The sequence below is a fragment of the Vulpes vulpes genome, chromosome 2, assembly GCF_048418805.1.
Source record: "Vulpes vulpes isolate BD-2025 chromosome 2, VulVul3, whole genome shotgun sequence".
In the NCBI taxonomy this organism is placed as follows: Eukaryota; Metazoa; Chordata; class Mammalia; order Carnivora; family Canidae; genus Vulpes; species Vulpes vulpes.
The window spans coordinates 6646663-6674309 of NC_132781.1; the positions used below are offsets into that span (position 1 = coordinate 6646663).

The 27647-nt window shown below is 58.1% G+C and overlaps 1 protein-coding gene across 11 annotated transcripts; it reads right to left on the minus strand.

Moving 5' to 3' along the window:
* Positions 1-5824: 5824 nt before the first annotated feature.
* GPRC5C (G protein-coupled receptor class C group 5 member C) lies at positions 5825-27647 on the minus strand. 11 transcript variants are annotated; one of them, XM_072746702.1, is made up of 5 exons: positions 27399-27647; positions 13770-14852; positions 11150-11244; positions 8912-9061; positions 5825-7261 (listed from the first exon to the last, which is right to left on the minus strand). In XM_072746702.1, exons 2-5 carry the CDS (start codon positions 14818-14820, stop codon positions 7229-7231), a joined length of 1329 nt encoding a protein of 442 aa, XP_072602803.1. In that variant the 5' UTR covers positions 14821-14852; positions 27399-27647; the 3' UTR covers positions 5825-7228. The 11 variants fall into 11 exon arrangements, with proteins under 11 accessions (XP_072602803.1, XP_072602807.1, XP_072602805.1 ...); XM_072746706.1 differs by lacking the exon at positions 27399-27647 and adding an exon at positions 24693-24944; XM_072746704.1 differs by lacking the exon at positions 27399-27647 and adding an exon at positions 22248-22661.

Consider the following 27647-nt stretch of genomic DNA (forward strand, 5'->3'; position numbering starts at 1 on the left):
AGAACGGAAACAGGAGAAAGTCTTCTTGACCCTCACCTGCGGGACCCCAGTAATCCCCCCCCTCCAGATTTTAACCTGTTATGCAAATACAGGTATATATGAATATCCAAGGGAGGATGACGCTGTTAAAAACCTTCTCTTTTAAGTATGGGATTGAGTCTTTTGAAAATTCTACTTTGGGGATCCCTGGGTGGCTCAGTGGTTAGGCGTCTGCCTTCAGCCCAGGGCATGATCCTGGAGTCCCAGGATCGAGTCCCACGTCAGGCTCCTTGCGTGGAGCCTGCCTCTCCTTCTGCCTGTGTCTCTGCCTCTCTCTCTCTCTCTCTCTCTCTCTCTGTGTGTGTGTGTGTATGTCTCTCATGAATAAATGAGTAAAATCTTTAAAAAAAAAATTCTACTTTGCCTGTAGGGTGGGGTGGGGAGGTGACAGTGGTGCCAAGAGCATCTGCCCTCACCCTCTTTCTGCCCTAGACCTGGCTGTGATGACTACCCCCCAAAAGTCCTGGTTTAGGATCAGATGGAATCTTCTCTAGCTGGAACTGAGTCATTCTTTTGTCCGTCTCTCAAACCCTGCTCCCCTACCACCTACCTCGATGCGTATGCACATGCTAGTGTGTGTGTGTATGTGCACGTGCACATGTGTGTACGTGCCTGGTTTTTGCTTCCACTATGGAAGAGACAACAGAGACCGAGCCCTGCCACATCTGGTCAGCACCAAGGGGTCCATATCTGAACCCCAGCTGACCAGGATGCTCCCCTAACCCTCCGAGCTGACAGCCCCAGGGCTCAGCTGGTGGCCTCAGCCCACTGCACCTGCTGCCCCACCTCGGATCCAGGAACCCCTGAGGCTGCTTGATGGACACATCCTGTCTCTTTCCCATGCCCAACTGTTAACAGGATTTGTGTGTTCAGTGCCAGGTACCTGGTCGTGCTTCTTTGAAGAATGAAGAGGTAGACCAGAGGAAGAAGAGAGGAGCAGCAAAGTTTATTGAGTGATAGGATAAAGCTCCCAGAGAGGGAGGGGACCCGAGAGGGTTGCTGTTTTGGTGTTCAAAGCTAAAGGGTTTTGTAAGGTCTATGGAGGAACTATCTCGAGCATCCTGAGTGGGACTCCTGTGGACGGGGCCACTGAGGTGTGCCCATCAGGGCTTTGATCGCGCACCTGTCTACCTACCGGGTTATTGTTCACTGTCGCTGGCCTTTTGGACTGACATCTGGAGACTAACTGCCTCAACTTGTGATAGTGACCCATGGTTTACGGTGAATTGTCTTAGGATGTTTTGCAAAGGTCACTCCTGTAGAGGCAGTTAGACAGGATGCTATTGTGGTGCTAAGCTGTAAAACAGGATGCTAGTGCGGTTTTGTCTTAGCTGTCCTGGCTTTTTTGCTTTCTAGTTGGGGACCCTGGGCTGACTACCTAAACGTCCAATCAATCTCTAACACATCTACACTGACTGCTAGTGGCAGAAAAACACCGGAGTTTTTCTGTGCTAGGGCTCCGCTCAACACCCACATCAGGGCAGGAGCCCAAAAGGTGTTTGCACAGTGAGAGGAGCTGGCTGGTCGCATGCTGCCCAAGGGTTCTCAGGCTTAGGGTCAGGGTCTCTAGGTGGGCCTGGGGGGCGGTCTGTAAACCAGGGTGGAGAAGGGGATCCAGGAATACCTGGATCAGAGTCCTGGCTGGCAGAAGCTCCCTGTTTCAGACTCAGTGCCCTGCTTACAGCAGGCTTTATGTCCCCTATAATCCCCCAGAGGGGTGTTTACTCCACCCAAGGGACACTGGGCAATGTCTGGGGACACTTTTGGTTGTGTCCAAAACTAGGGTATGGTATTGTTGCTGAGCACCGAGTGGAGGGGAGGGCAGGGAAGCTGCTCAGCATCCTACAATGCACAGGACGACACCTGGCACAAAGAATGATCCGGGCCCAATGTCAGTGGTTCAAAGCTGAGGAACCCCGTCCTACAGGCAGACTCAGGGCAGCACTGGGGCACCCTGTGCCCCGAGGCCCCAGTGCACCCACCCATGCAAACAAGAGCCCAGCGGGCCTCTCCGAGGGGATTCCTCCTTTTGGGAACCAAGACCTGCAGGCCTGGGCCCCCGCTGGGTGCTGGGCCCAGAGACACAGGGATGACCGCTGTAGGTGTCGGCCTGGGTCGGGGGCTCACAGCCTAGGAGGAAACAGGAAAAAGGTCGCAGGCGACGACAACGCCCCCTGCCCTGTCCCGCCCCGCCCCGCCCCGGACGGGGGGCTGAGCCGGAAGCAGAGGGTCTGGGCCAGGCCCCAGGCCGGCGAGCCCTGCCTCCCCACCAACCCCCAGCCGCCCGCGGAAGCGGAGCCAGCCGGTCGGGGCCGGCTCGCCGGGCGGCGGGGATCAGGTTGCAGGGATGTCGGGGAGGGGCGCAGGGGGCGGGGCGCGAGGGCGCAGGGGGCGGGGGCGAGGGTGCAGGGGCGGGGGCGGGGCGCGAGGGTGCAGGGGGCGGGGGCGAGGGTGCAGGGGGCGGGAGAGGCGGGGCGGGGCGCGAGGGTGCAGGGGGCGGGGGCGAGGGTGCAGGGGGCGGGAGAGGCGGGGCGGGGCGCGAGGGCGCAGGGGGCGGGGGCGAGGGCGCACGGGGCGGGGGCGAGGGCACAGGGGGCGGGGGAGAGGCGGGGCGGGGCGCGAGGGCGCACGGGGCGGGGGCGAGGGCGCAGGGGGCGGGAGAGGCGGGGCGGGGCGCGAGGGCGCAGGGGGCGGGGGCGAGGGCGCACGGGGCGGGGGCGAGGGCACAGGGGGCGGGAGAGGCGGGGCGGGGCCGGGGTGCAGGGGGAGAGGGCGCAGGGGGCGGGGCGCGGGGGGCGGCCTCGGGTAGGCCGGGGGCTGGGGGCGGATCCCGCGGGAGGGACGTGGGAGCCCCGAGTCGACCGCACCCCCAGGTCCCAGCCCCCCAGGTGCGTGGGGGCCGGCGGGTGCAGAGGCTGCGGAGGGAGCCCGGCACCGCGCGGTGCGCCCCAAGCCCGGGAGGGCAGGGCCGCGGCTGGAGCGCTCGGTTAGGGACCCTATAAAATCTTCGCGGGCGCCGGCGAATGCTGAAGCTGACTTCTTCGTGCTCCCCGGGGGGGCGGTGAGCCAGAGCGGGACTCCCCGGGGCCCTGGTTTGCAGGGGCCCCCGGTGCCGCTGGGACTCGGCTCCCCGCGGCTGCGCGTCCACCCAGCTCTGCGCCAGCCCTTGAGTCCGGGCCCCGCAGGCGCATCCTCAGCACAGCGTGTGCCTCGAGGTCCCCTTCAACAGCTGGGGGCCCCGATTCCGGGGCTAACGCAGAGCTGGAGGCTCAGGATGCAATTTTTATATATATATATATATATATATATATATAAGATATTATTTATTTATTCATGAGAGACACAGAGAGAGAGTAAGGCAGAGACACAGGCAGAGGGAGAAGCAGGCTCCATGCAGGGAGCCCAACGTGGGACTCGATCCCGGGTCTCCAGGATCACGCCCTGGGCTGAAGGCGGCGGAGGAGCCAGCAAGAACGAGGTCCACCAGGTCCGCTCTGACGAGGGAGGAAGCGGGATGTCAGACCGTTAGGGCTCCAGGAGGGAGCCCCTCTCCCCCGTCCACTCAGCCCTGGCCTGGAGTGAGGCCGCTACCCCCAGTGGGCAGGGACCAGGCCGTACTTCTCTCTGTCCCCAGATCAGGAGCTCAATAAACATTAGCTGTTGCCTGAAGGCGGTTCAGTCTCCCCCCTTCACCCCAGCGTCTTGACGTCTGTGCCCCAGGTGACCCTCTTAACACCGCACGGACCCCTGCCAGTCAGGGTCTGTCCCTCTCCTTAGCATCTCCCTCCAATCCTGGCAACTTGCTATCCCACCCACTCTGGGGACCTCATACCTGAGGGACAACAGAGAAAAGGGGAAATGGCACCTCTGGAGGCCAGAACACAGTGAAATCTGGCCTTGAAAGCGGCGGACAGAGCCCTGGACAGCTAGCTCCTGGATGCTCTGCCTTGGGGGACTCTCACGGAGTGACCTTGAGGAACTAGAAGTGAAATATGAACTCAGGCTGTTGGTACCTCCATTTTACAGACCAGGAAACTGAGCTGCCCAAGGTCACAAAGCTGGGAAGCAAGAGCTGGGATCCAAACCCACAGCAGTCTGGCTCCTAGGTCATGTTCTCTCTGCAGAACCGCCTCCTGCTCAAAGGGCAGTTGGCTTCTGGTCCTCGCTTCCTTCCCCGAACCGTGCAGTCACCCACACCCCACAGAGGGACCCACCACCCCAGCCTTCATCCATCAATATCCCTTCTCCAAGGAGAGGAAGGTCAGAGCCGCGCCCTCAGCCCAAGGATGAGGATGAGGTCAGAGCATTACCCAGCTGGAGCAGATGCTAAATAATTCATGTGGCTGCTGTGAAGCGGGGGCTGCAGCTTCCGGGAGGGCCCAGAAGGCACGCAGCAGACAGGAAACAAAATCTGGTCTCTTGCACCTGAGCCTGATCTCGGCACATCCCACGGGGCTGGAGAAAGTTTAGTGACAAAGGGTTGGAGGGCATGACCCCAGGCAAGTCATTTCACCAGTTTCTTGCTGCTCTTATGTGAGGAGTGAGCAAGTGCCCGGAGCCAGTGTAAACCAGTATAAACTGGAACGCTGGGTGTGGCCCCTGGCAGGTCCTCAGCAGGGGTATTGATCATCCCCTGACCCAGCTCTGCCTTCCCACAACCCCAGTATCTCATTCAGTGGTGCCCCTCCAGCATGCCAGGCAGCAGCAGAACTATGACAGGGGCTGTCCCCCTCTCTTGCCTCATCCCTATTTGCCCAGACTTTGTGGGGGCAGGGATGGGGATGGGCATACATCTTGGCTGTTTCCGGAGGCCCGGTTTCCTCCCTTAGAGTAAATCTCCAACCCAGAAAAAGTTAGTTAGAATCAAACAGCCTTTGTTGGTCAAGAAGGGAGAGACTGGGTTAAAAATACGTGTTAGGGGGCAGCCCCGGTGGCTCAGCGGTTTAGCGCCGCCTTTAGCTCAGGGCGTGATCCTGGAGTCCTGGGATCGAGTCCCACGTTGGGCTCCCTGCATGGAGCCTGCTTCTCCCTCTGCCTGTGTCTCTGCCTGTCTCTCATGAATAAATAAATAAAATCTTTAAAAAATATATGTGTGTGTGTGTGTGTGTGTGTGTGTGTTAGGGACACCTAGGTGGCTCAGCGGTTGAGCGCATCTGCCTTGGCTCAGGGCGTGATCCTGGGGTTCTGGGATGGAGTCCCACGTTGGGATCCCTGCAGGGGGCCTGCTTCTCCCTCTGCCTATGTCTCTGGCTCTCTCCCTCTCTTTCTCTCATGAATAAATAAATAAAAATCTTTTTAAAATATATGTATTAAATCCTAGAAAAATTCTCAGTGAACACATGGGGATTCTGTGATAGTCATTCCTCTGAAACAGGATAAGGCCCTTTAATTCTGAGCAGTTAGGGTCCAAACCACTCTGCTCCGAGCTGAGTGGCTTGACAGAGTGGGCGTGAAATGTATCGGTGTCATTCTGATTTTCCCTGCAATAGGTTCTGCTCTCTGGTTTTCTTCCATTCCAAGCTCGTTTGTGATATAGCTGGACCCCTTGGGGGAAAGCATCTCTCTGCTGAAAAACACACCTGTCTCCTCCTATTGGCCAAGGACTAGAGGGAGCTGGGCCACTGGGCATCCCTGAGCCAGGCGGGCCTGGAGCTTTCAGGAGCCCATCCTTCCCAAGCCAACACTCAGATCCCCAGAGGACTCAAGACTAGGAACAAACCCACATTCACTGCAGGCTGCTCTTCGTGGCCGCCTGGCAGGGCCAGGACTCACATGAGACTATTGCTTCGAAAAAAGCAAGACAGTGCCTTTATTATTCACTGTAAGGGATCTTGGGGCCACTAACCTAGATCAAGAAAAGTCTGAGGTGCACAGAGCTCCCTCTTCCCCTCCATCAGAGGGAAGTAATACTCCGTTCATGGAGCTGTGATCGGGCAATAGTGGTGATGGGGGGCGTTTAGGGGGGCTGTCACAGGCAGCTGTGTGGCCCTACTCTCTGTAGGGCATGTTAGCCCAATTTAGCTCTGGGAAGATACTCCAGTAACAAAGGCACAGGCTGCTGGGGGCAGGAGGGTGGCACTGGAGAGCTGCGGGTCGACGGAGGGCAGGGTCAGGCCGGGGTCTTGTTCTCTCTCCCACCCTGGGCATCCAGAGGGGACTCTGCGCTGAGCACGGAGCTCCAGGGGCATGCCTGGGGAGGCCCCTCTGGACCAGCCAGCTCTGTCTGGCCCCCAAGTGCAAGACAAAACCGGGAGACAATGATGCTATAGAGATCTCATTCCTGTTAGTCCGGAGCTGGGCACATCTCTGTCCTTAGTGCCACCATCATCGGGTCTTAAGGATAACCTCCACTTCCCCGGGTGGCTGTCAGGACCCTTTGGAGCATGTCGTGGGAGAGAACAGTGCCGGCACGCTTGGGGTGCCCGAGGTGAGGCAGAAATCTGTGCACCTGCCCGGCAGGCAATGGCACGAGTCGCAGTTCTGTGAGCAGCTGAGCCCCCAGCCCGTGTGATCCAGGACTCTCAGCTGGCCCCTGAGATGCAGCCCCAAGCCCCACCTTGTGTCTCGATGGGCTCCAGTTTGTTGCAGGTGGGGAAGGCATGGGGCCATGGCGTGCGGGGGCACGTGAGGGAAGCACCAAAGGGGCTCAGATCTGGCACCCATGGGCCACGAAGAGAAGCAGTGTCTGCCTAGGCCTCGGGCTGAGCTGTCACAGCCCAGGGGCCTTCCTCGGTCCAGGTGGTGGCAGGAGGCCCTGATGAGAAAGCCCACTTCTGCCAGGGCTTGGCTCCAAACACCCAGGTGCAGGCGGGACAAGCTGATGCTGGACACCAGGACAGCCAGGAAGGCCCGTGGTGGGAAGACGGGGCATCTGAGGATGGCCATCTGGAGAACCACAGCATGGGGACGCACGGGCTGACTGGGGGCAGGGCGCCGAGGGGGACGGAGGCGGGCTGGCCAGTTCTGTAGATCCTCGTGGCCTCGTCACTTGGGGTTCAGGAGAGGCCGGGAGGGGCAGCAAAGGGAATGGCCTAGGGCCCCAGCCCCACACCTCCGGGCATCTCAGGCCCCCCCGCTCAGTCCTCGGCTTCAGGTTGGTGGCCTCCGGTCCCTCCCAGCTCCAATGACAAGGACGGGAAAGGTGCTGGGCCCTGCCCAGCCCGGACCTCGGGATGCCAGGAGAGGGCTTCTACCATCTTGTTTTATTTTGCGGGGACTGAGCCTAAAGTAACCAGAAAGAACAAGCGTCAACGGGGACCCTACTGCTTGGGGCCTTTTACTAAAAACAGTGTCCGAGTCCCAGCGGGGCTGGTGCAATCTGACATCGAAGGGAAACTCTGGGAGAAGTTTGTTTTTCTTCCGGCAACCTTTCTCTCCCTTCCAACAGAGACATTTTTCTCCCCCCTACGACCGGTGTCAGAAAATAGCTTCTGACTCGTTGCGGAGAAACATTCCCAAGCTCGGGAGGGGCGGGCTTGGCAGCCCCTTTGCGAAGCCCGGGGCCGGTGTCCAAGGGTCAGAGCGCTGCTGCTCATCCAGGCCCAGGCCCCGGGCCGGGTCCCAGGGTGGGCCTCGGAGGACAGGGCTCAAGAAAACCGGGCGGTCTTGGTGTGGCCGCCTCTGGGGCCGCTGGGGCCTCTCTGGGTCAGGGTGCTTCCCTGTGCCAGGGGCCGGGAGGGGGACACCGCTACCCCGCCTCTAAGGCCACATCCAACCCTAAAATGGCACGATTCTGGGATTCTGACTCTGGATAGAGGACAGAATGCTGTCCTGTCCACCTTTTGGCAGCCACGAGGTGTAAAAGGAGCTGATGTGGAAAGGCTTTGTTTACCATCAGGGCCTGAGCCAATGGGCATGTTAATAACTGCCCAGGAATGAAGCCGACCGGAACGGGCCGACCCTTTCCACCTTTGGAAACCCACTTTGTAAACAGGTGCCGGCGCTCTCTGAGCCGTGCACTTCCACCCATGCAAGCACAGCACGGCCTCATAGCACAGGCCGGTGGTTCTCCACCGTGTCCCCTGAAGGACCCGAATGGCCATCCTCCCCCAAGGGGGGGCTGAAGCTGGTCTACGCCCCCACTCCCACCCCGGCAGAGCCACCTGATGGTGGGCCTGCCCTGGCCTCACACGCATGGCCAGTGGAGGGAGTCCCGGAGGAAAGCTGCCTCATCTCAGATAAACCCAGATGCTGGCCTAGACCCCGGACAGGAGCTGGGCCCGAAAGGTCATTCCAGTCACACACGACATGATACCCAGGCTCAGCTGAAGACACCTTCCCTGTAGGCAGGTGTCAGCCACTCAATTGCACGGGAAGAAAAAGGCGCAGTGGCTTTCACGTGAGCCGGTTTGGGGGGGAGAGAGGAACCACCCACGGCCCACGGAGGAGGAGGCTCATCAGTGGCCCAGAGCCCAGGTCAGAAACGACATTCCCAGAGGAAGGGCTCGTAAAGCAAAAACGTGTTTATTAGGCACCCTTGTTCCTCACAGAGGAGCAAGACCCAGGACAGACGCGCCTGAGCAATCTCTCGAGGCTGCAGGAATCCCTCGGAAGACTCCAGAAAGTGTTGGCACTGACCGGCCATCACCCAAGAAGAACACTATCTGGCTGGAGTACAAAGCCGGGACTGGCTCCTGGACTCCACAAACACTAAGGAATGGGTGAGGGGGCCCCCCGGGGACACCCACCCAGACACTGGCAGCCAGGGTTGGCCTTCCGGCTCTGAGGCAGTTTCCCAGAGCCACTGAGGGGCCGGGAGCCGTAGGAGAGCAGTGGGCTCCTCACCCAGGCCACGTCCCCAGCGCCCTCCCCAAAATCTGCCCGCCTCCTCCTGGCCGCCGACTCAGTCCCACACGTAGGGGTTTCTAAAGACCTGGGAGCTCTTGCCGTCTCTCGGTGGCGTGGCTGCCTGGTGGCTCTGGGCCGCATACATGTCTTCGGCCCTCAGGGTGGAGTTGGCACTGCCCATCACCTGGCTGTTGGCGGTGGCTCGTGGGAGGATGACGTCGTAAGCTCCTTCGGACTGGAAGGAAGGACAGGAGGTCTCACAGCCAGGTTCCGCCAGGGCGGACGCACAAACACTCTGCTTCCTGCAGGGCTGTGCCTGCCAGCTCCCCCTTCCCTGCCCCCCTCACCCCCCAGCAGGGCCCCAGCGGTGGCCTGGGATGGGTGACTCCACCTCTGGAAGCGGAGGGGCTGGCCTGACCTCGAGCCCCCTCCCTCACCCCGCAGAGTGCCAGGCCTCTGGGCATGGGAAGAAGCTTCTGGTCACCTCGGATGGCCCTGGGGCTTCCCTATTTTCAGAAGGATCCTCTTCTTAAGCCCCCTCCCTCCTGCTCCCAATTCCTGAGGGAAATCCTGGGGCCCAGTGGACAGTGAAGCACAGTGAGTTCTACTACATGCCTGCTGATGCTCCCAGGCTCCCTTCTCCCCAGACTCTTCCCCGAGTCCTCAAATGGCAACAGGACACCCAGGGGCATCAGAGCTGTGGGTCTGCCTGGGTGAGGACAGCTTGGCCTGCCCACATTTCTTATCTCAAAGCCTGGGTGGGCTCGTCAGATGTGGAGACCTAAAGCCCAAATTCTCTGCCCGGAACCTGGCTAGAGCTGCAGCGGCCCTCCTCCCGTGTGGGGCAGACACGGCTGTGAGGTGAGGAGGGTCCAGAGGCACCTGGAGGGCAGGTGAACTTCTGGCCTCATCGGCCTTATCCCTAACCCCTGGCACTCCAGGGCCCCAAGACACCTTCCATCTAATCAGACCCAGGTGGTCCTCCCACTGGTTTGCAGTTCCCCCAGCTCGCCAGCCCCTAGTAGCTCCTGGAACATCTGGGCGAGTGGGGCTTAAACCTGGGTGTGCATCAGAATCACCTGGGCACTGGGTTCAGCCCCAGCTGCAGCCACACCTAGTCAGGCTCCACCCAGTGGTGGCTCAGTAAATGTTTACCTGGGGTGGGGAGGAAGGGAGCCCCCATCTGTAGTCTTTGCTGATCTCTGGGGTGGTTACTCCCATCCTGGGAGACTCTGGCAGATTCCGTGTTAGATGATACCACCGGAGAGATGCTAACCAGCAGCCCCATCCCACCACTGGCCTTACACAATCTGCATTTTCAGCAAGTTCCCAGGTGATGGTAATGTTGGGGGGTTTGGGGACCACGTCTGGATCCTTCCCCCCCTCCCTCTGCCCAGGAAGCAGGACTCTATGTGCTTAGGAATGAGGGGTGGCAAGGGTGGGACAGCTCCCGGAGGAAGGATCCTGGGGTGGGGGGTGGGGTCCACAGCCTGAGTGACTGTGACCAGGAGACTCTGCTCCTGTCCTTCAGAGAGACTCCTTGCCCCTCCCAGCGCCTAGCTGTAGGTTCAGCTTAGGGGCTGGAGCTGGAAGTTTCAAATATTCACTGTACCCTGCCCCCCCCGGGGGGGGGTGCTCACGGCAGGGAGAGGGGGTGAGAACACCACCCTGCCAGGGAGAGGGGGTGAGAACACCACCCTGCCGACCTCCTTCGTTTCCTGTTCCCAGAGTCCTGCCAAGGCAGGTCACTGACCTCTCCCCCCAGCGACTGCCAGCCGGGGAGGAGGAACATATATGGAGCGAGTGAGAATCTAACCCACTGTCTTCCTGTTCCCAACCCCCCACTGGCTAATGGAGCATCTGGTTTCCAGAACCCAGGGGAGGCGTGAGGTCGAGAACTGAGAGCTGCCGCCTGCCTGTGCGGGGAGGGGAGCCAAGGCCCTCCTGGGACGGCTGTGGTTGAGGAATAAGTACTTACCCAGACCTGCTTTTTGGTCCTCTGTGCCTTTGGGGTGCACCAAAGAATGACACCCCCCCACCTGGCTGAAACCTTGCTTTGTCCCTCCCTAAGCTCCTGCGGGTAAAGCTGGCATCTCCCACCAGCATTGTGTGATGCCCCATGACCCAGGGCAGGTCCCCCTGTAGTGCAGCTGAAGGCGACATATATATCGGCTCCAGGAAGCCGAGGGGCTCCGTTCCCGAGGCTGCCACAGCAGACAGAGAAGCCTGCCTCCTCCCTACCACCTCCACCCCAGCCTGCACCAGCCCGCTCGGGCTGGGCTCCGTGGCCCCGGCAGGGTCAGACATGTGGGACCCGACTCACCGGGCCTTTGTGCATCAGGGCCATCTCGGTGGGCTGGTACACGCTGGTCAGCAGCTGCCCGTTGTACCCACTGTATGGTGACACCGGTCTCTTAGCTGCAAAGAAACACAGGTGCGGTGTGGGGGCTGGGCTCTCAGGCAAGGCTCCCCGGGGGGCACGGGCAGGGAAGAGGGGGCTCGTGCGCCCTGGGAGTACATCTAACCCAGAGAGGAAGCCTGGCCAGGGGTGGCCAACCTGGGGGTGAGGCTGCAGGTGTGGGGGCCCCTGCAGAGACCAGAGTGCCTTTGTCAGGAGTCAAGGAGAGCACGATGCTGCCTGCCTTCCGCTCTGGCTTTCCTGCAGTGTGAGGACCCCCCCACCCCACCCTTTCAGCAAAGAAAAATGCTCCTGTCAGCAACCTTCACATCCCCATCCGCCCTCGGGGGCCAGAGGCCAAGAGGGGCACATGGGCCTTCGGCGGCCTTCCTAGATGGCCAGGCTCCAGCTCTGGCCTTTCCCACTGCAGGCCAGCTGCCAGGCGATAGGGGAAGCAGGGAGAGCCCCCACAGCCTGAGACTCCTCATGTTGTCCCAGGGCACCGCTGGCTGCTGATCCTCCAGGACCCCAAAACCCAGAGCCCCACCAGGAGGACTGAAGGTACATCCTGTCCTGTGGCACCCTGGCACGTTTCCAGAACTATTTTCAGCTCCGGGAATACCTCCCCATGCCATGCCTTTGGGTATGCAGTCGTCCAGATTTGCTTCTATCCTGCTGGGGTTCCCAGGGAATCTGGGGAAAGCTGGCAAGCAATCCCTAGGGGCCCGAGACCAGGCTGTGCCGTAAGGGTGGCAGGTGGGTGTGTGTCTCCTGCAGGCTGATGGCCCGCAGCTCTGAGGGACCACGGCTAGGGCTGGCTTCCTAAGTGCTGGGCCCACTCGATTGATTTTTCCATTTAGATTTAAAAAAAAAAAAAAAAAAAAGGAAAGAAAAAAACCCTCACAGCCCAGAAGTGTTTGCCTTGAGAGGACAAAGGCTGAGGACTCTGCGGACCTCATGGCCAGGCTCAGGGCGAGAGCAGGTGAGCGTGCACAAGCCCCGCCCCCACTCTGGGGTCCCACTCTGTATGTGGATCCGGGGCCACCCCGCTGGGCAGATCAGGGCTCGGGTGCCAGGCAGGATGAGGGTCACTCCTTTCTTCAAAACAGAGATGGTGGGGATCTCAGTTTGTAGAGGAGTTCTGATTCTGGAAGTTCCCCGGTCTCTGACTCAGACTTCTGGCAGGGACCCCAGAGCTGGAGACCCACAGTCAAGCAGTTCAAGTCTTAAGTCCCCAAATATCTTGATCAGCCCAGTCTGGGGTTGGGGTCAGGGGTCTGTCCCAGTCCTTCTGACCTCCAGTTCCCAGTCATGTTAGCTAAAGGGGCCTGTAGCCAGCTGGCTGAGGACAGCGCGCCACAGGACACATCAGGAAAGGCACAGCATGTGGCACACAGTAGGTGCTCAATAAATGCCAGTGGTCCTTACAATCAACAAATGCCAGAGAAATATTCTTCCTTTTGGAAGCTGGGAGCTCAACTGGCCAAATGTCCCAGAGAAGCATCCCCCACCTCCCCCACCTGCTTCTCAAACTTCTCCCCACGGGGGCTTGGCACAGGCTGCAGAAACTTCACCCATTCCGGCCTCTTCCATTTCTAGGACGCCCTCAGCCTGACCCCTCTGAGGCTGCAGGGCTGGCTGGTGCCTAGTGCTGGGCTCCAACAGGAAAGCCCCATCCCATTAACAACGAGCCAGGATAGGAGCTTGGGGGCAAGCCAGCTGGATAGTGGGTGCTGCTTAGATCAGGATGTGGCACAGCGCTTTTCTTAAAAAGAACAAAATCGGGGCGCCTGGGCGGCTTAGTTGGTTAAGCGTCCAACTCTCGATTTTGGCCCAGGTCACCATCTCGGGGTCGTGAGATGGAGCCCTGTGTGGGGCTCCACGCTCAGCAGGGAGTCTGCTTCTCTCTCTCCCTTTCCCCTGCCCCTCCCCTAGCTTGTACGTGTGCTCTCGGGTGCACGCTCTCTCTAAAACACATAAATAAATCTTTAAAAAAAGAACAAAATCTTAACTGAGAAGACTTTTAAAGGAAACGAAGACTATGAATATGTGCATAATAGAAAAACAAGTCCTGGAAGGGTAGTTGTAATAATAGTAAAGTGACAGTAACCCACACAGCTAATAGCTAATACTTCTAGAGTACTTTCCAAGTGCCAGGCACAGGCATTGGCATAATCTTCACAAGAACCCTATTTAACAGGGACCATCCTCATTCCCATTTTGCAGATGAGGAAACGGAGGCACGTGGAGGTAAACGATGGGTCAGAGGCGGCACAGAACAGGAAAGAACGGGGTAAACTGGGAAGACAGCTGGGGAGGAATTGTACCTGTGGTGTTTGAAATTTTATAGTGAAAATACATTTGTGAACCACAGGAGTATAGAGAAAAAAAAATTTTTTTAAATGGACTTTAGGGACTTTAAGGCAGAAACCTAGTGATAATTCGAGAACCTTCCATTTTGCTCGGGAGACCAGCGCCCCAGTCCTGTCCTGCCGTCAAGGATGTGGAGTGACAGGGGAAGCGGGGAGGGTGCCCCTTCACCTACCTGAGGCTGGCTCATCCATGGAAAATGCCTTGTTCTCCACAAACATGCTCTGGCCCTTCTGCTCTTTCAGGATGGTCTCGTAGCCTACGCCCCGGGTGGGGTACATGTCCCCCTGGTAGCTTTGCTCTGGGCTGGCCTTGGTCACCTGGGAGACCTCAGGGATGACATAGAAGAGCACAAAGGCCCAGGCGTTGGCGGCGAGGGCGATGGCCAGCGTGGGGTCATCCCAGGTGGGGCTGTTGCGCTGCTTGTTGCCGTACGTGTACATGACAATCCACACCACCCATATGGCAATGGAGGTGGCCGTGGTGAGCAGCACGAAGGCCCCGTGCTTCCGCCAGCGCTTGAAGCGGCCACACACGACGGGCCAGGCCCCCGTGAAGGCGCACAGCAGCAGCAGCATGACGTAGATGAGTGCCATGACAAAGTCCATGTTGGCGATGGCGCAGGGGGAGGCTGTGACCCAGGTGGCACTGCCATTGCCCAGAGGGTCACCCTCGCCACCGCCCCGGACCAGCGTAATGATCAGCCACTCGGTGTTGATGATCACCTCCACAAGGGTGAGCAGCAGAGCCACGGTGAAGATCACCCAGCCCCGGGGCCCGTGGTTCTTCCGGGCCAGGAAGTTGAGGGCAAAGACATGCGCCACCAGGCAGGAGAAGCAGATGGCGAACAGGACTCCGAAGAGAAACCGCCGGGAGGCACAGGTGGAGAAGTTGGGCTTCACCACGCAGGCGAACACGAGGCAGAAGAGGCCCAGGGTCCCCAGCAGGAAGAACACCTGGGTCCCCAGGACGCTCCGCTTTTTGGTGTCCTGCACAAAGGGGAGGCTGGCCACAAGGATGATGGTGAGGACGAAAGTGGTGACAACTCCCGCCCCGGCCACTGCCTCCAAGATGATGCCCCAAGCCCCAGAACGGTCACACAGGTTGTAGTAGAGGGGGTTGAGGTCCGGGCTGCAGCCAGGTGGCACATGGTTCTGGGCCTGGGCCCCTGAGAATAGGAAGAGAGGCAGCCCCAGGCACGTCAGCAAGGCTTTGGGGATGGCCATCCTGGCTCCCAGGCCAGGCTCCAGCTGGGTCCCTAGAGAGGGAGAGAGAGAGAGAGAGAGAAAGAGAGAGACCGAGAGAAAAGGCAAAATCAGTCCTCCAAGGCCAGACGCTGACACACCAGTCACTTGCTTTCCCCTAGCCTGATTCAAGGCAGACAGCGCAAGCTGATCACGAGACTGTCCCCCTGGGCTTCAGAACCCTCTTGACACAGAAGTCCCGGGAGGCATATCAACTGATCAGGGAAGCATGTGAGATGAAGCCCATTGGTCATCTCTGTCCCCAGTCATGGAAAAGGAGGCATCTGTCACTGAATTTTTAGGTTTCTCTCTCCCCAACCATAACCGGCATCTGAATATCCCCCCGAGCTCTTGCAGTTTGAGCTGGGCGTGAAAGGGCCTGGGAGCAAGTCAAAACCAAGCTTATCATCCATTTAGCACTTTCTCTCTGCCCTGAGAGTCTCAGAGTTCAGCAGGACGTCCACCGTGCCCTTCAACTCCGCCCCGGCGATGCCCACGTCCATGGCCAATCAGCCATCCACTCATTCACACAACAGGCACGTCAGGAGCACCCGTGACAGGCATGACCTGCATCTGGAAAAAATGAAGAGACCAGTCCTCTTGGATTCCTACACCACCTCCCTTTGCCCACTCCCCACCCCCACCCCCCCAGCCCAGCTCTCCTCTCCTCTTCAGAATCCAAACTTCTTTGTCTAGCTCAGTTGCTGGAGTCAAGGATAAAATAATGTCTCAGCTAGGGAGTTAATGACTTCATGCAAAAATCCTCCTATGAGGCATTAACATTTTAAAAGCAAGAATGGGGAAGGGCAATGCAAACCCCAAAGGAACTCATCTGTCACAGAAGTCTTTAAGGCATTGTAGCTAAAAGGCACAAAAGAGATCTTTCATTCACGCCAGAAAGGTACCCTACGTACTACTCATTTGACCAGTCCCGATGGGCGGCTCTACCAAGTGCTGTAGATGAGCGGCAAAGACACGGAACCCCTGCTCTCGACACCAGCTGGACTGTCCCAGTGCGAAGTGGAGGTAAAGAGTCTGGGAGGTGAGACTTCAGATTTACTTGGAGAACAGAGAATCTCAATGTTCTAAACAGCCAGGTTCAAAAATACTACGAAATCCAAGCACGTACATAGAACCACCCTTATGTTGAACTAATTACTTCTAACTGCCTCTTCCTCCTCTCTCACTTCTTGGGTCCCCAGAACTCTCCAGAAAGATGGCAACCAAGCTTTCCAGGCTGACAGTGACCACTAGTGGCTTGCAGGGGAATGGCATGATCCGACTCTTCCCGCCTTCCCTTCCTCCTTTGGGGGAGGTGATGCTTAGTCTACCCCCTTAAGTTTTCACCATTCCTAGTTTCCTAATTTCTAACACGTGAACAAAAGCCCTAAGTCTGTCAAGGGAAACTCCATAACTGATAAGTGGAAGAGTCCCTACTACTGGATCAAGAGAAAAAAAAAAAATCAAAGATTAAGTGAAGCTGACATAATAAAAGTCATCAATTTGGGGGATCCCTGGGTGGCTCAGTGGTTTGGCGCCTGCCTTCAGCCCAGGGCGTGATCCTGGAGACCCGGGATTGAGTCCCACGTCGGGCTTCCTGCATGGAGCCGGCATCTCCCTCTGCCTGTGTCTGTGTGTATGTGTGTGTGTGTCATGAATAAATAAATAAAATCTTTAAAAAAAAAAAAAAGGTCATCAATTTTCAAAGTCCTAGGTGCGCCTTGAAAATATCATAGGTATCTCACCTTCTCAGCTACTTCATTTTCCAGTTAGGCTTGCTTTTCCCCCCAAATACTACCTATCATTAACTCTTAATAAATGAACATCTTTATTATTTTCCAAACTAACTGCATGGTCGGAGCTCAGTTTCTCTGGACTTCTAAGGCAAAAGCACGGTTTCCCCTGCTTGGAGATTTAAATAAGCTTTTGTCGGGGACTTTGTGTAATCGTAAATCAATAAAGCATAAACTGTATTTACAAGTGCTGGAAAGAAAGAAGAAGGGTGGAGGATTAATGGGCAAGGAGGAACATCGAACCACTCCAGGGAGAGAGGTCATTTGCAAGATTATATGCTATGGGTTCCTAAGCATTCAACCCCAGCTGGGGCGTTTGGGGCTCAGAACAAAGCGGCCAGAACTTGTGGTAAAGTTGGAGAGGTGGAAGTAAGCCCTGCCTGAGAAAGGCCACCCTGATTGAGCCCCCAGGTATCTGCACATCTTCAAACACTTCACCCTCTCCTCGCTCTGGGGGCCAGTTTAAAACAGGCAATTATTCCAAATCAGAAAATATTTAATGTGCATCTGGGGGGACAAAGGCCAGTAGTTCTCAGAGCTCTTAGAGATACAAGGATGGACAAATATAGCCTCTGACTTGGTTGTTTGTTGTTTTCTCCCTGACATGGTTTTTATTATTTTTTAAAAGATTTTATTTACTGTTTATTTAGAGAGAAAGAGTACAAGTAGGGGGAGCAGCAGACAGGAGAGGGAGAAGCAGGCTCCCCACTGAGCAGGGAGCCAGATGTGGGGCTGAATCCCAGGACCCCTGGATCATGACCTGAACCGAAAGGAGCCACTTAACCGACTGTACCACCCAGGTGCCCCTGGCTTTTAAAATCTAGTACAAGGGGCGCCTGGGTGGCTCAGTCCATTAAGCATCTGTGTTGGGCTTAGGCCATGATCCTGGGGTACTGGGATCAAGCCCCACGCTTCAGGCTCCCTGCTTGGTGGGGAACCTACTTCTCAATCTCCCTCTGCTGCTCCCCCTTGCTTGTGCTATCAAATAAATAAAATCTTTAAAAATAAATAAATAAAATCCAGTACGAGAAATACGGTAGGTCTGTGAGAAAATGATTAAGTGCCACCCAACAGAATTTGCCTCTGGGGGAGGGAAAGGTGCTACAAGAACACAGAGGAGGAAGCTCTTCCAGCTGAGGGGGTCAGAAAGACAGAATGGAGGAGACCTTTCAAGGGCATTTTATTCAGTTCTTAGCCCACCTTCATGTATGAACGGAGTCTGTAAGGGGAGACAGACTAGAAATGCTACAGGGCATTATTCTAAAGGCAATGGGGAGCCGCTGCAAGCTTTTTTTTTTTTTTTGTACAAAGATGGCATAACCAGGGTTGTGGTTTAAGATCTGAATCTGGCAAAAAGCACCGGCAATTGATTAGTTGAGGACACATTCACCCGTTTAAAGATCGAGGCCAAAGGTAAAGCCAGAATGGCCAGATCTGAGAGATCCTTTCCCAAATAAAATCTAAGGACTGCTTGGAGGTGGGAGAAAAGGACACCAAAGCTTAGGCTACAAGTTTAAATCTGATAACAACCATGTCATTAAGGAAAAAAAAAAAAAAAAAAAAAGGAAACACCAAAAAACCCCCAAACCAAGCCAGGTCCCATTTAGCTCTGTCACCTACTCTTCTGATCCCATCTTGCTCTTAGAAGAACACACCTTTACCAGCAACCTGGCAAGCTCTCTGCCCCACCAATGTGGGGAACTTCCAAGGAAGGAAAGAGGAACCTCTTCCCGCCCCTCCTCCCCGCCCAGGTACCAAGCTGCTCAGCTGCCCTAAAACTTACCAGCCCCGGATGAAACAAGTCATTCCCACCCAGAAAGGATCCATGTCTCTGTTCCCAGGAAAATGCAAGGGTGAGTATGGACACAGAATTACACCAACTCAGGCCTAGGGCAGTGATCCGTGGAGGCCAGCAGATTTAGAGTAGGGAGCTCAGAAGAGTTGTGCTGGTTCTTTGACCTCCAGGAGTGCAGATTCAGCCAGTCAACACATGCCACCTTCTACACGGTGGAGAAGGGGAAAAGCTCTGCAAGGAGACGGACCCAGCTCCGCCTAAGAGACTCTCCCTCCCGTGAGTCCCTAAAGCCTAGACTTCCTGGCTGTCTCTGAGCCTTGATGGTTAAAATTCCGTGCATGTGTCTCCCCCACCAGGCTGGAAGGTCTGTGAAGGTAGTGAACAAGATGAAGACGGGGTTTATCTTAGCATCCCTGCAGCATCTAGCGCGGTGCCTTGAACAGAGGAAGCATTTAAAAAGCATTCGCTGAACAGACTCAGTGCCTGCTTCTCCCCTGCCTTCTTCAGTGTGGAGTCACATCTCCTGCGTCAGGGTTCTCAGTGGGACCAAGGAGGGGAGTGGGAGGGGGACCTCCTCCTGCCCCATGAATTTCTCCTACATCGCCGCTGCAGCACAGCCCAGTCTCTCGGATTATTTCCTGGACAAAGGGGCCCTTTTGCTTCACCTCCTTGGAATCAGTCATACAAATATTTTTAATCACCTCTGAAATCAGCCTCTCCCCAGCTCAGCCACTCAGCCCCCAGCTCTGGTCTGAGTCAGCCCAATCCAGTTCCAGAATCCCCTTCCTCCCAGTTTCCCTCTCCAGGGGGGAAGCAGAGAGGCCTCAGCATAGTGGGGTGGGTTCAGAGGCCCAGCTGGCACTGACTGGCTGGATCAGAGGCAGTCAGGCCCTCTCCCCTTTCCAGAATAAGCCCCTCCTCACCCCCCCACCGTTCACACCAGAACCTGAGAAGCCCTAGGGCATAAGAGACCATCCTGAAGAGGGCACTAAGAGCTTCTAAGCACCGCCCTGGTCTAGAGCTCCCAGGCTCAAGGATATGAGTAGGATATAGACACACAGCCTGCAGTTACACTGAAGGGTGCCATGACCTCTGACAGCCCCCTCTCAAAAGCACCTAAGCTCACCCCAGGAAACCACAGAGCATCCTCCTTTCTCCCCGTTCCTCATCTGCCAGCACTCAGCAGCCTATCAGGAGAGATGGATGGACCCACCAACAGCCCTCCCACCTCCTCTCCATGTCCCCCATCCCACCCCGCCTTTCTGGAGTCCTGTACTTAGGCCCTATCAACTTACCCCTGTCCAGTGGTCTCTGGTGACTAAACTCACCAATAAGAGGGGTTGGAGATGCGCACTTAGGAGGTACCTCCACCCCAGGTTGGGAAGCGAGGGGCTTCTGGGAACCTCAGCCTAGACTTCCACATCAAGTGGGCATTTGGGCCAAAATTTCCCGAGCATTCCGAAACGGGGAAGCCTTCAAGGGTCTGCTCTGGAATGCCACTCTGGAATGCGCTCCACACCACAACCGCCCCCCTCCCCCACATACACATAGGAAGACACAAGGTGGGAACCTCCAAGAGCACAAAATCCTATTTTTTTTTTTGCTGCTTTCTGCTCCCCGTGGATCAAGATCGTGGAGCTTTCAAACGATTGGCTTTTCGGGGGGGGGGGGGGGGGTGTAACAGTGCGCGGCGGGCGTCAGGATGGAGGGGCGCTGCCCAACCCCTGCGGCTGCAAAGGGCCCTAGAAAAGCCCTGGAGGGAGGAGCGGGCAGTGGAGTAGGGATCTAGAAGCCAAGCTGCCGTAAGAAGGGGCTCTTGGATGGTCTGATTCCAAACTTCCTATAGGAAGATTCTGAGAATTTCCCTCCTCGTTCCTCGGGTCTGCACCGGCCTCCCCATCCACCGGCACCGGAGAGGAGGCCGGCCCACCCGTGGGGGCCCCGACTGTGGGGTTGAGGACAGCGCCGGGCTCCCCCCACCCCCCCCGCGCCGGGTCCCCAGGCCACTCGGGTTTGCAAAGTTTCCGCGCCCGAGCGGAGTTGGCGCGGCGTCCTCCGCCCTGGGGCTCCTGCCCTGGCGCACGGCCGGCCGGCCCGACCGGGCTCTTCCGGGCGGCGGAGGGGAGGGCGGGGCGGGAAGCAGCAGCCCTTACCTGGGACGGCCACCTCCAGCCCCAGGCGGGGCGCGGGCGCGGGCGCGGGGAGGGGGCTCGGCGGAGGGCGCGGAGCCAGGCGCGGCCCGGGCCCGGGGTGGCGGGGCCTGCCTCTCCCGGGAACCTGGGCCGGGCTGGCGCTGGCCTCTCTCCGCGCTCTCGGCTCCCTGCTCGGGGCGAGAGTGGGCCGGCGCCTGCATCACCGTGACATCACCTCCATTCAGGCGCTTATCGGGCGGCCGCCGCGCTCCAGGTATGTGCAATCCGTTTGCACAGCAACAAAGCGCGCGCGGCCCTCCCCCCGCCGCCGACTCACCTCCAGGCTCCGGCGAGGCGCACTTCCCGGCCGGGGAGGGAGCTCGGAGTTTCTGGCGGAGCTGGCCCGAGTGTGGCTGCTGTTTACCGCCACGCCCCCGCACACGGGCGCGCGCACTCACGCGCACTCACGCGCACTCACTTTCAGGATTCGCCTTTCCCTCGGGAGAGCGGTTTGGGGTGCAGCCCAGCGCGCTCCCTCGCCCCGCATGTCCCAGCGCTCACACGCGGACACGCGTGGGGCCCACCGCGGTGCGTCTCAGCTGGCCTCGGCCACCTCCGCCCCGGCTCCCCCGTGGGGCACACACGCAGGGCACAGGTCGCTGCTCCAGGCTGAAGCGAGGCGCACACTCAGCACCGAGTGCGTCTTTGTCACGCCTCCTGCGCCCCCTCCCCTCCCCGAGCGTGCACACGTGGACACACCACACACCGACAGTCCGCCTCCTCCACGAGCGGCCTGGCCCCCGGCACCTGGGTCACCAAACGTGCACGGTGCGCGGGGGAGGGGGGGGCGCTGCGAGCGCGCCTGCCGCGGTGGGCCCGGCCGGGATCCACTCCGGATCGCGAGCAAACGGCGCCCCGGGCCCGACTTGCCTGCGCCTGGATTTCCCGCGACCGCCCCAGCACCGTCCAGCTGAGCGCGCTCCCCTCCCGGCGTCCCGGTTCCCTGCTCCGACTCGTCCTAATTAGCCGTCACGGTCATGTTCCCCGCGGCCCCCTGCGCTCCGGGACGCCCCGGCCCCGACTCCGAGCCCAGCCCTCCCGCCGCCCGCGGACTCTTCCACGAGTTCGGGGACCCTCCCCGCTCCGCGCCCCACCCCACCCCCCACTCCCTGCCCCGGGGTCGATCAGCCGGCTGCCCCCCTCTCCCCTCCGGCCCCGGGAATCTGCAGAGAGGGAACCACCGAACTGGGCGAGGGGATCCAGTCTGGGACGTCCCCGGCCCAGTAAACAAGAGATTTTTTCCGGCCGCCTTCCCCTGGGGCTGCGCGCTCCGCGGGAGGTGGGCTGCGCGGCCCGGGGGCGCCCGGAGGGGCCTAGTTAGCTTGCACGCGAGGCCCGGAGGGGCCGCGGCGCACGGGGAAGGGAGAGGCTGTTGGGCCTGGCCGGGGCCCAGGGGACGCGGAGGGAGGGCAGGGCGCCGGGTCTCCGGGGTGCTGGTTCTTGTGACGCCGAGTTGCCTGGGGGATCGCCAGCAGCGCGCGGTCGGAGCCAGCCAGAGTCGGGGCGGGCGGAGGGGCGTGTTTGCACAGCCCCGAGGGCCCCCGGGGTGGGGGCGGGGAGGGGAGGCAGCTGGTCCCGGGATGGGGGGGGCAGGTTGGGGGGGAGGGCGCGGGCAGAGGGGAGGGGTACCTCGGGGCTGCTGGTGCGCCTCGGTCTACGACAGGCGGGAGTCAGACTCAATGAATCCCCGGGAGCTGGAGGAGCGATCAACCTCAGGCCTGCCCCTCCCCTCGCGCACCGGCTCCCCGGGCTCCGGGAGAGAGTGTTTGCTTAGCGGCCCCGGGCTGGCGGCGGGGCCCGGGGTTTTCTAGAACCTGCCTCCCTCCCTGTGCCTGGCCCTCGCTTGCAGGTCTCGCAAGTGCGGTGATCACGGAACTGTTTCCGTTCTTTTTTGAATATAAAGAGGAAGAGCGCGTTCTGGTGCCCAGTTGCGCGATCCTCTCCGTCTCGCTCCCCTAACGCCCTGCACCCCCGCCCCAGCCTCCCGGACCCTCGCGGCGGGCTGTGCAGGCCCGTCCCGCGCTCAGAAGCCAAGCCCTAAGTGAGCCGGTAAGTCCCTGTGGCCTCCGGCGGTAGCTCTCATTAACCAGACACGTATTGCTGAAATCGGTTTGCTGAAAGAGCTGCCCATTAGCATAAGTGAAAAGGCGATTCCGAGAGCCACGGATAGGGCCAGGGGAAGCGGGGCCGGATGGGAGTTGTGGACCCAGCCCATCTTCTCAGTTTGCTTTCAAGCTTCTGGAACTCCAGCAGGTGCAGAGGACTCTCCCGAGAGGCAAGCTTTCCCCCCCACCAGTCAGTCTCTGCCCAGGCAGGGGTCAAGTTGAGGTTTCCAGCGCCTGGCCACCCGCTGGGAGCTGGGGAAGAGGCCCTCCAGCCCTGAGTGGGCAGCACCCCTGGAAATGTAGGGCAGGTTTCTGAAAAGGGTTTGCTGAGTCCCTTTTCACGGTGCCTGTCTCGCTCTGGAACAGGATCTGCCTTTGAAACAAAGCAAGGCCCTTGGGGCAGATGACCCAGGGTTTTCAGCCTCCACCATGCCTGGTGCCTTTCCTTGGGCAAAGCCTGGCTGGGTGAGGGGCGGTGGGACTGGAGGTCCGGATCCCGGATCTTGAGAACGCCCCCCACCAGCCCCCACGAGCCAGCCTGCATTGGATAGAAGGGAAGTTCTGTGAGAGGTGTGTTGTCTTTCAAGACTCCAGGTATGGGGCGTCTGTGTCCCCAGATGCCATTCACTCAGTTTAATGACCCATAGGCATTTAAGCCTTTATGAACTCGTGTTTTCACCAAAAATGAACACTTTGTGAAGTCACCCCATATGGATACTGCCCACCCACCCTTCAGAGAGATCCTGGATTGATGGATTGTGGGGGAGTGCCTGGCTCCCTCTTTCCCCTTATATGGTGCTTGAGTTCCTGCTGGGCCATGGAAACTACTTTGATCCATCTCAACCTTCCTTCTCAGAGCTGCCAGAGGCTAAGGGACTGACAAGGCCCAGGGGTCAGAAGCAGCTCTGCCACCTGCCAGCTGGGTGACCTAAACAAGTCTCTGCATCCGCCTGGGCTCTGCTTTCCTCTACTGTAAAATGGGCGTGATAAACCCACCTGGACATTTCACCCTAACATCCAGATGAATCTGATTCTAGAATGTTCCTCGCACAAGCCTGCCCCTCACAGGTGCCCAGAGGTCAGCCTCTCCTCTCCTATCACATCCCCTGTGAACCTCAGTCCTGTCAAAATTCAAGTCCCATCTACTCTTGCAGAAGCTGCTTCTCTGATCTTCTTTCAATTCTATTTTATGGTTTTCAGAATAGCCTTATCATGCCATGCTCTGGGCCTTCGCCTCTACTGTTCCTTCTTCTTCCACATCCTGTCCCTCCCATCCCCCCTTCTCTGACCAAAATGTTTACAGAATCACTGTTGCCTCAAAACTCAGCTCCAATGACCCTCTGTGAAGCTTTCCTCACCTTCCCCAGAAAGAACCATGGCAGTTGCTTCTTTACCCACAGCTTTTTCTCTTTTCCAAAATTTTATTTATTAGAGAGAGAAAGAGAGAGAGCGAGCACAAGCAGGGAGAGTAGCAGGCAGAGGGAGAGGGAGAAGCAGTCTCTCCGCTGAGCAGGGAGCCCGATGCAGGGCTTGATCCCATGACCCTGAGATCATGACTTAAGCCAAAGGCAGATGCTTAACCAGCTGAGCCACCCAGGCCCCCTACCCACAGCTTTTTATGCATTTGTTCACTTATCATTACCCCAGTATATCTTCATCAGGCCTGATAACTGTCATCTCCCCAGTTAGACTGTGCCCTCAAGAGGGGGACATGTCTCATTTTGTGGCCCCAGGCATCTGGCACAGAGCCTGTCCATTGTTCTATGGTCAGGACAGTAGCAGTAAGAGTAGTGATACAGCCCCTGGAGTCTGCTGCAGATTTTCCCCTGGTAACAGGGGCCCTGCCAACAGCTAGCACCTACCCTGCCCACCACACCAGCCCGGCCCACTGCACCAGGCCTTCCTGGGGAGCAGGCAAGCCCCAGTGCCTTCTGGAGAAGTCTACTGCCCCAGGCCAACAACGCCTTACCTTCAGAGTCTGGGCAGGGGGCCTTGGCCACCTGGCTTGGGGCACAGGGGTGAGGAGGCTAGAGGTCAGTTTTGCTCCCTAGAGGGACTTCCTTTTGCATGGGTAGCAAGAGTCGGGGATTACAGTTTCAGCTGATGGACTCCTTCTCTCAGGAGCTATTTCCTTCTCCGGGGAGTGGGAGGCCTGAGCCTGGCCCCTGGGGGGCAGCGGGAGTTGAATGCCCTTGGTCTGGTGGCCTGGCCCCAGTGAAGTGAGAACAGCCCCTCCCTGAGCTGAGGGTGGAGGCCCTTGGCTCCCTGACAGGTAGGTGCCTGGAATCTTGTGCCAGGCAGCTGGGTGCCCCACAACTGGCTGGTAAACAGATTTTGCATTTGATTTTTCCTTGCTCCCAGGCTCCATATTAACTCATTACTGCCCAGCCTATGGTGTCTGGCTAAGTCTTCTTTTCTCTTAGGTTTGTATGCCTGACCCTTGGAGTAGTAGGTACCCCCTGGTTTTTATAGTAGGAAGCCAGGGGCCTGGGAGCAGGCAAGTTAAACACTAATTCACCACAACTGGCTGCCCATGGGTGATCCCCCTGGAAATGTACCCGGAAGTGGGCCTTGGGCAGAGCCTGCTGGAATGTCACCTGATGCCAAGCCCACCCACAGTGGCCACAGGTCTGCTGCTCCCCATCCCCCCTCCCTGTCCATGGCTCAGTGGCCACTAACCAACTGCCTGTGGAGGAGAGAACTGGATTTTCTGAGCTGTCCAGGTCTGGAGAATGTCCATCAACAGACAGTGGATCTAGGAACCAGGGTCAAAGCAAAGGGTCTGAGGGGTCAGGCCCCTCGGCCCACGAACGCCTTTCCAAAAACAAAAAAGAAACGTGTACACAGTACTGCACTTAGTACCCCTCACCTTCAGGAGGGGCCTCACCCCTGTCTGAGAACTTTTCAGGGACGGGATACCTGTTACCTCACTCCAGCAGCTGCAATGCCCCAGACTTATTACCTCCTTTACAGTCTACTCCCACTCCCCAACACCTCCAGTCACCCTGCAAACCCCCGTCCACTGGGGGACATTCCCTGACTTCACCCTGGTGCTCTGCTGACACCCTCACCAGCTCCCACTGCCTTGAATTGAAAGACGAAGCTTGCTTGCCCAGCATTCCAGGCCTCTGCAACCTGCTCTCAACCCCGGGTGCCAGCCTCATCCCCCTCCTCTTCCCCACAGGAAATGGAAATGGCCACTCCAGCCCAAGAGGTCGGCTCCCAGTCTGGCCACTGGATTTGCCTTCCTGTGGCTGTACTCATGCTGTATCCCCCACTCTTCATTTGGGAAGCCCCCTTTGGGCCTCTCTCAACCAAGTCCTCTTTTAAAGACCTGTGCTCCAGCCAGAATTTTGGCTAGTGACCCCACCCTAGAGTCGTCCTCCCTCTGCTCCCAGAGCAAGCTCCCCTCCTAAGGTGAATTTGCTAGCCTAGCACTGTTCTGCATCGTTAATTATGAGGCTTGGTGGGGATCAGATTCTGATTTCATGTCTAGCCTTCCCTGCAGTCCCTAGGAGAGCGCTTTATAAACACAATTTTGAAAAAGCAATAAAGGGGCGCCCGGGTAGTTGAGCGTCTGCCTTCAGCTCAGGTCATGATCCTGGGATCCTGGGATCAAGTCCCGCATCAGGCTCCCCATGGAGAGCCTGCTTCTCCCTCTGCCTGGGTCTCTGCCTCTCTCTCTGGTGTCTCTCATGAATAAATAAATAAAATCTGTTTTTTAAAAAAGGCAATAAATACCAGTGGAATAGTGGACTGACTGGCCAGGAGCCGAGAGACGCCGCCTTCTCAAAGGGTAAGGGCAGGCCCAGGGTCTAGCCTTGGCCTTGCTGCCGTCAGGAACCCACCGCTCAGATCAGGCTCCCAAAATTCCAGGCCAGGAAGTTAAGAGAAATGCCAGCTAGTCTGATAACGCAACACTCCGAATAGCTTGCCTCTGTGTCGCACTGTGCAACTTTCAAGTGTCTTTGATATTTGATCCTTGCAACCTTACAAGTTCAAGAAAGCAGCTATTACCTCCATTTCGTAGATTGAGAAACTGAGGTTCATAGAGGCCAAGCGGAGTGCCATGGATTAAAGCCTGTTTCAACTCCGTGCCACGCTGCAAAGCGCTTTTCTCATCTCTCATACAGCTCTTACCTTTTCTGCCTTAACTAATGTACGTGTCTTATGTCCCCAACCAGGGGGGTGAGCTCTTAGAAGGAAAGATGTGTCTTTCCCGATCTACCTTTGTCCTCTCGATGCCTTGCCCATAGTAGGACCTCGATAAGTATTTGTGACCGAGTAAATAGATGAAGGACCCGCACAGGCCCGCATAAGAGAAGGACGGACATTGGCAACGGAGCACCTAGTGTGGAGCCGACACCCTGCCTTGTCCCCACGATCCCTTTGCTTCAGAAGCCAGCCTCATGGCAGTGCTGTCTACACTCAACAGTCCCCTGGCCTAGGCCAGGGCCACGTGTCTCCCTCTCCAACCCCTTCTTCCTTCTCCGACTCTGTTCTCCGGGTGGCCACTAGCCCTACAGTCACTCACGTCCCCTCTGCACACACTGCCACCTGCCCCTCCAGCCACGACACAATTCTGAGCAGCATCCCCCCCACCAGGATTTGAGGGCACCCTCGCTCGAACTCAGCCGGGGGGGTGTCCCAGGAGGGCCAGGCTCGCTGCACTCACCAGGGATGGCGCTCCACCCGCAGGGCAGGACCAGCCAGCTGGCTCCTGGGCCCCGTCTGTCCCAGCTGTTCCCCTCTTGCTGCCTGCTCAGGGCTTGTCTCTCTCCCTTGCCGGAAGCCCAGCTGCGGCGGCCGAGGCTGCCGGGAACCTGGCCGGGCTATTCTGGGAGCGGGCTGGAGCTCCGGGCCGCCTGGCAGCAGCTGAAATTTCAACCCCTTTGGTTTCCACACTGTTCTTCTCCTCCCCGCT

What these genes read in the sequence shown, in the direction of transcription:
- GPRC5C (XM_072746702.1), bottom strand. Translation starts at nt 14,820, where the DNA reads ATGGCCATCCCCAAAGCCTTGCTGACGTGCCTGGGGCTGCCTCTCTTC. An exon ending in CATGGATGAGCCAGCCTCAG is followed by an intron (nt 11,245 to 13,769) that starts GTAGGTGAAGGG and finishes GTTTCTTTGCAG; the next exon opens with CTAAGAGACCGGTGTCACCA. An exon ending in GAGACGGCAAGAGCTCCCAG is followed by an intron (nt 7,262 to 8,911) that starts GTCTTTAGAAAC and finishes TGGTTACTTTAG; the next exon opens with GCTCAGTCCCCGCAAAATAA.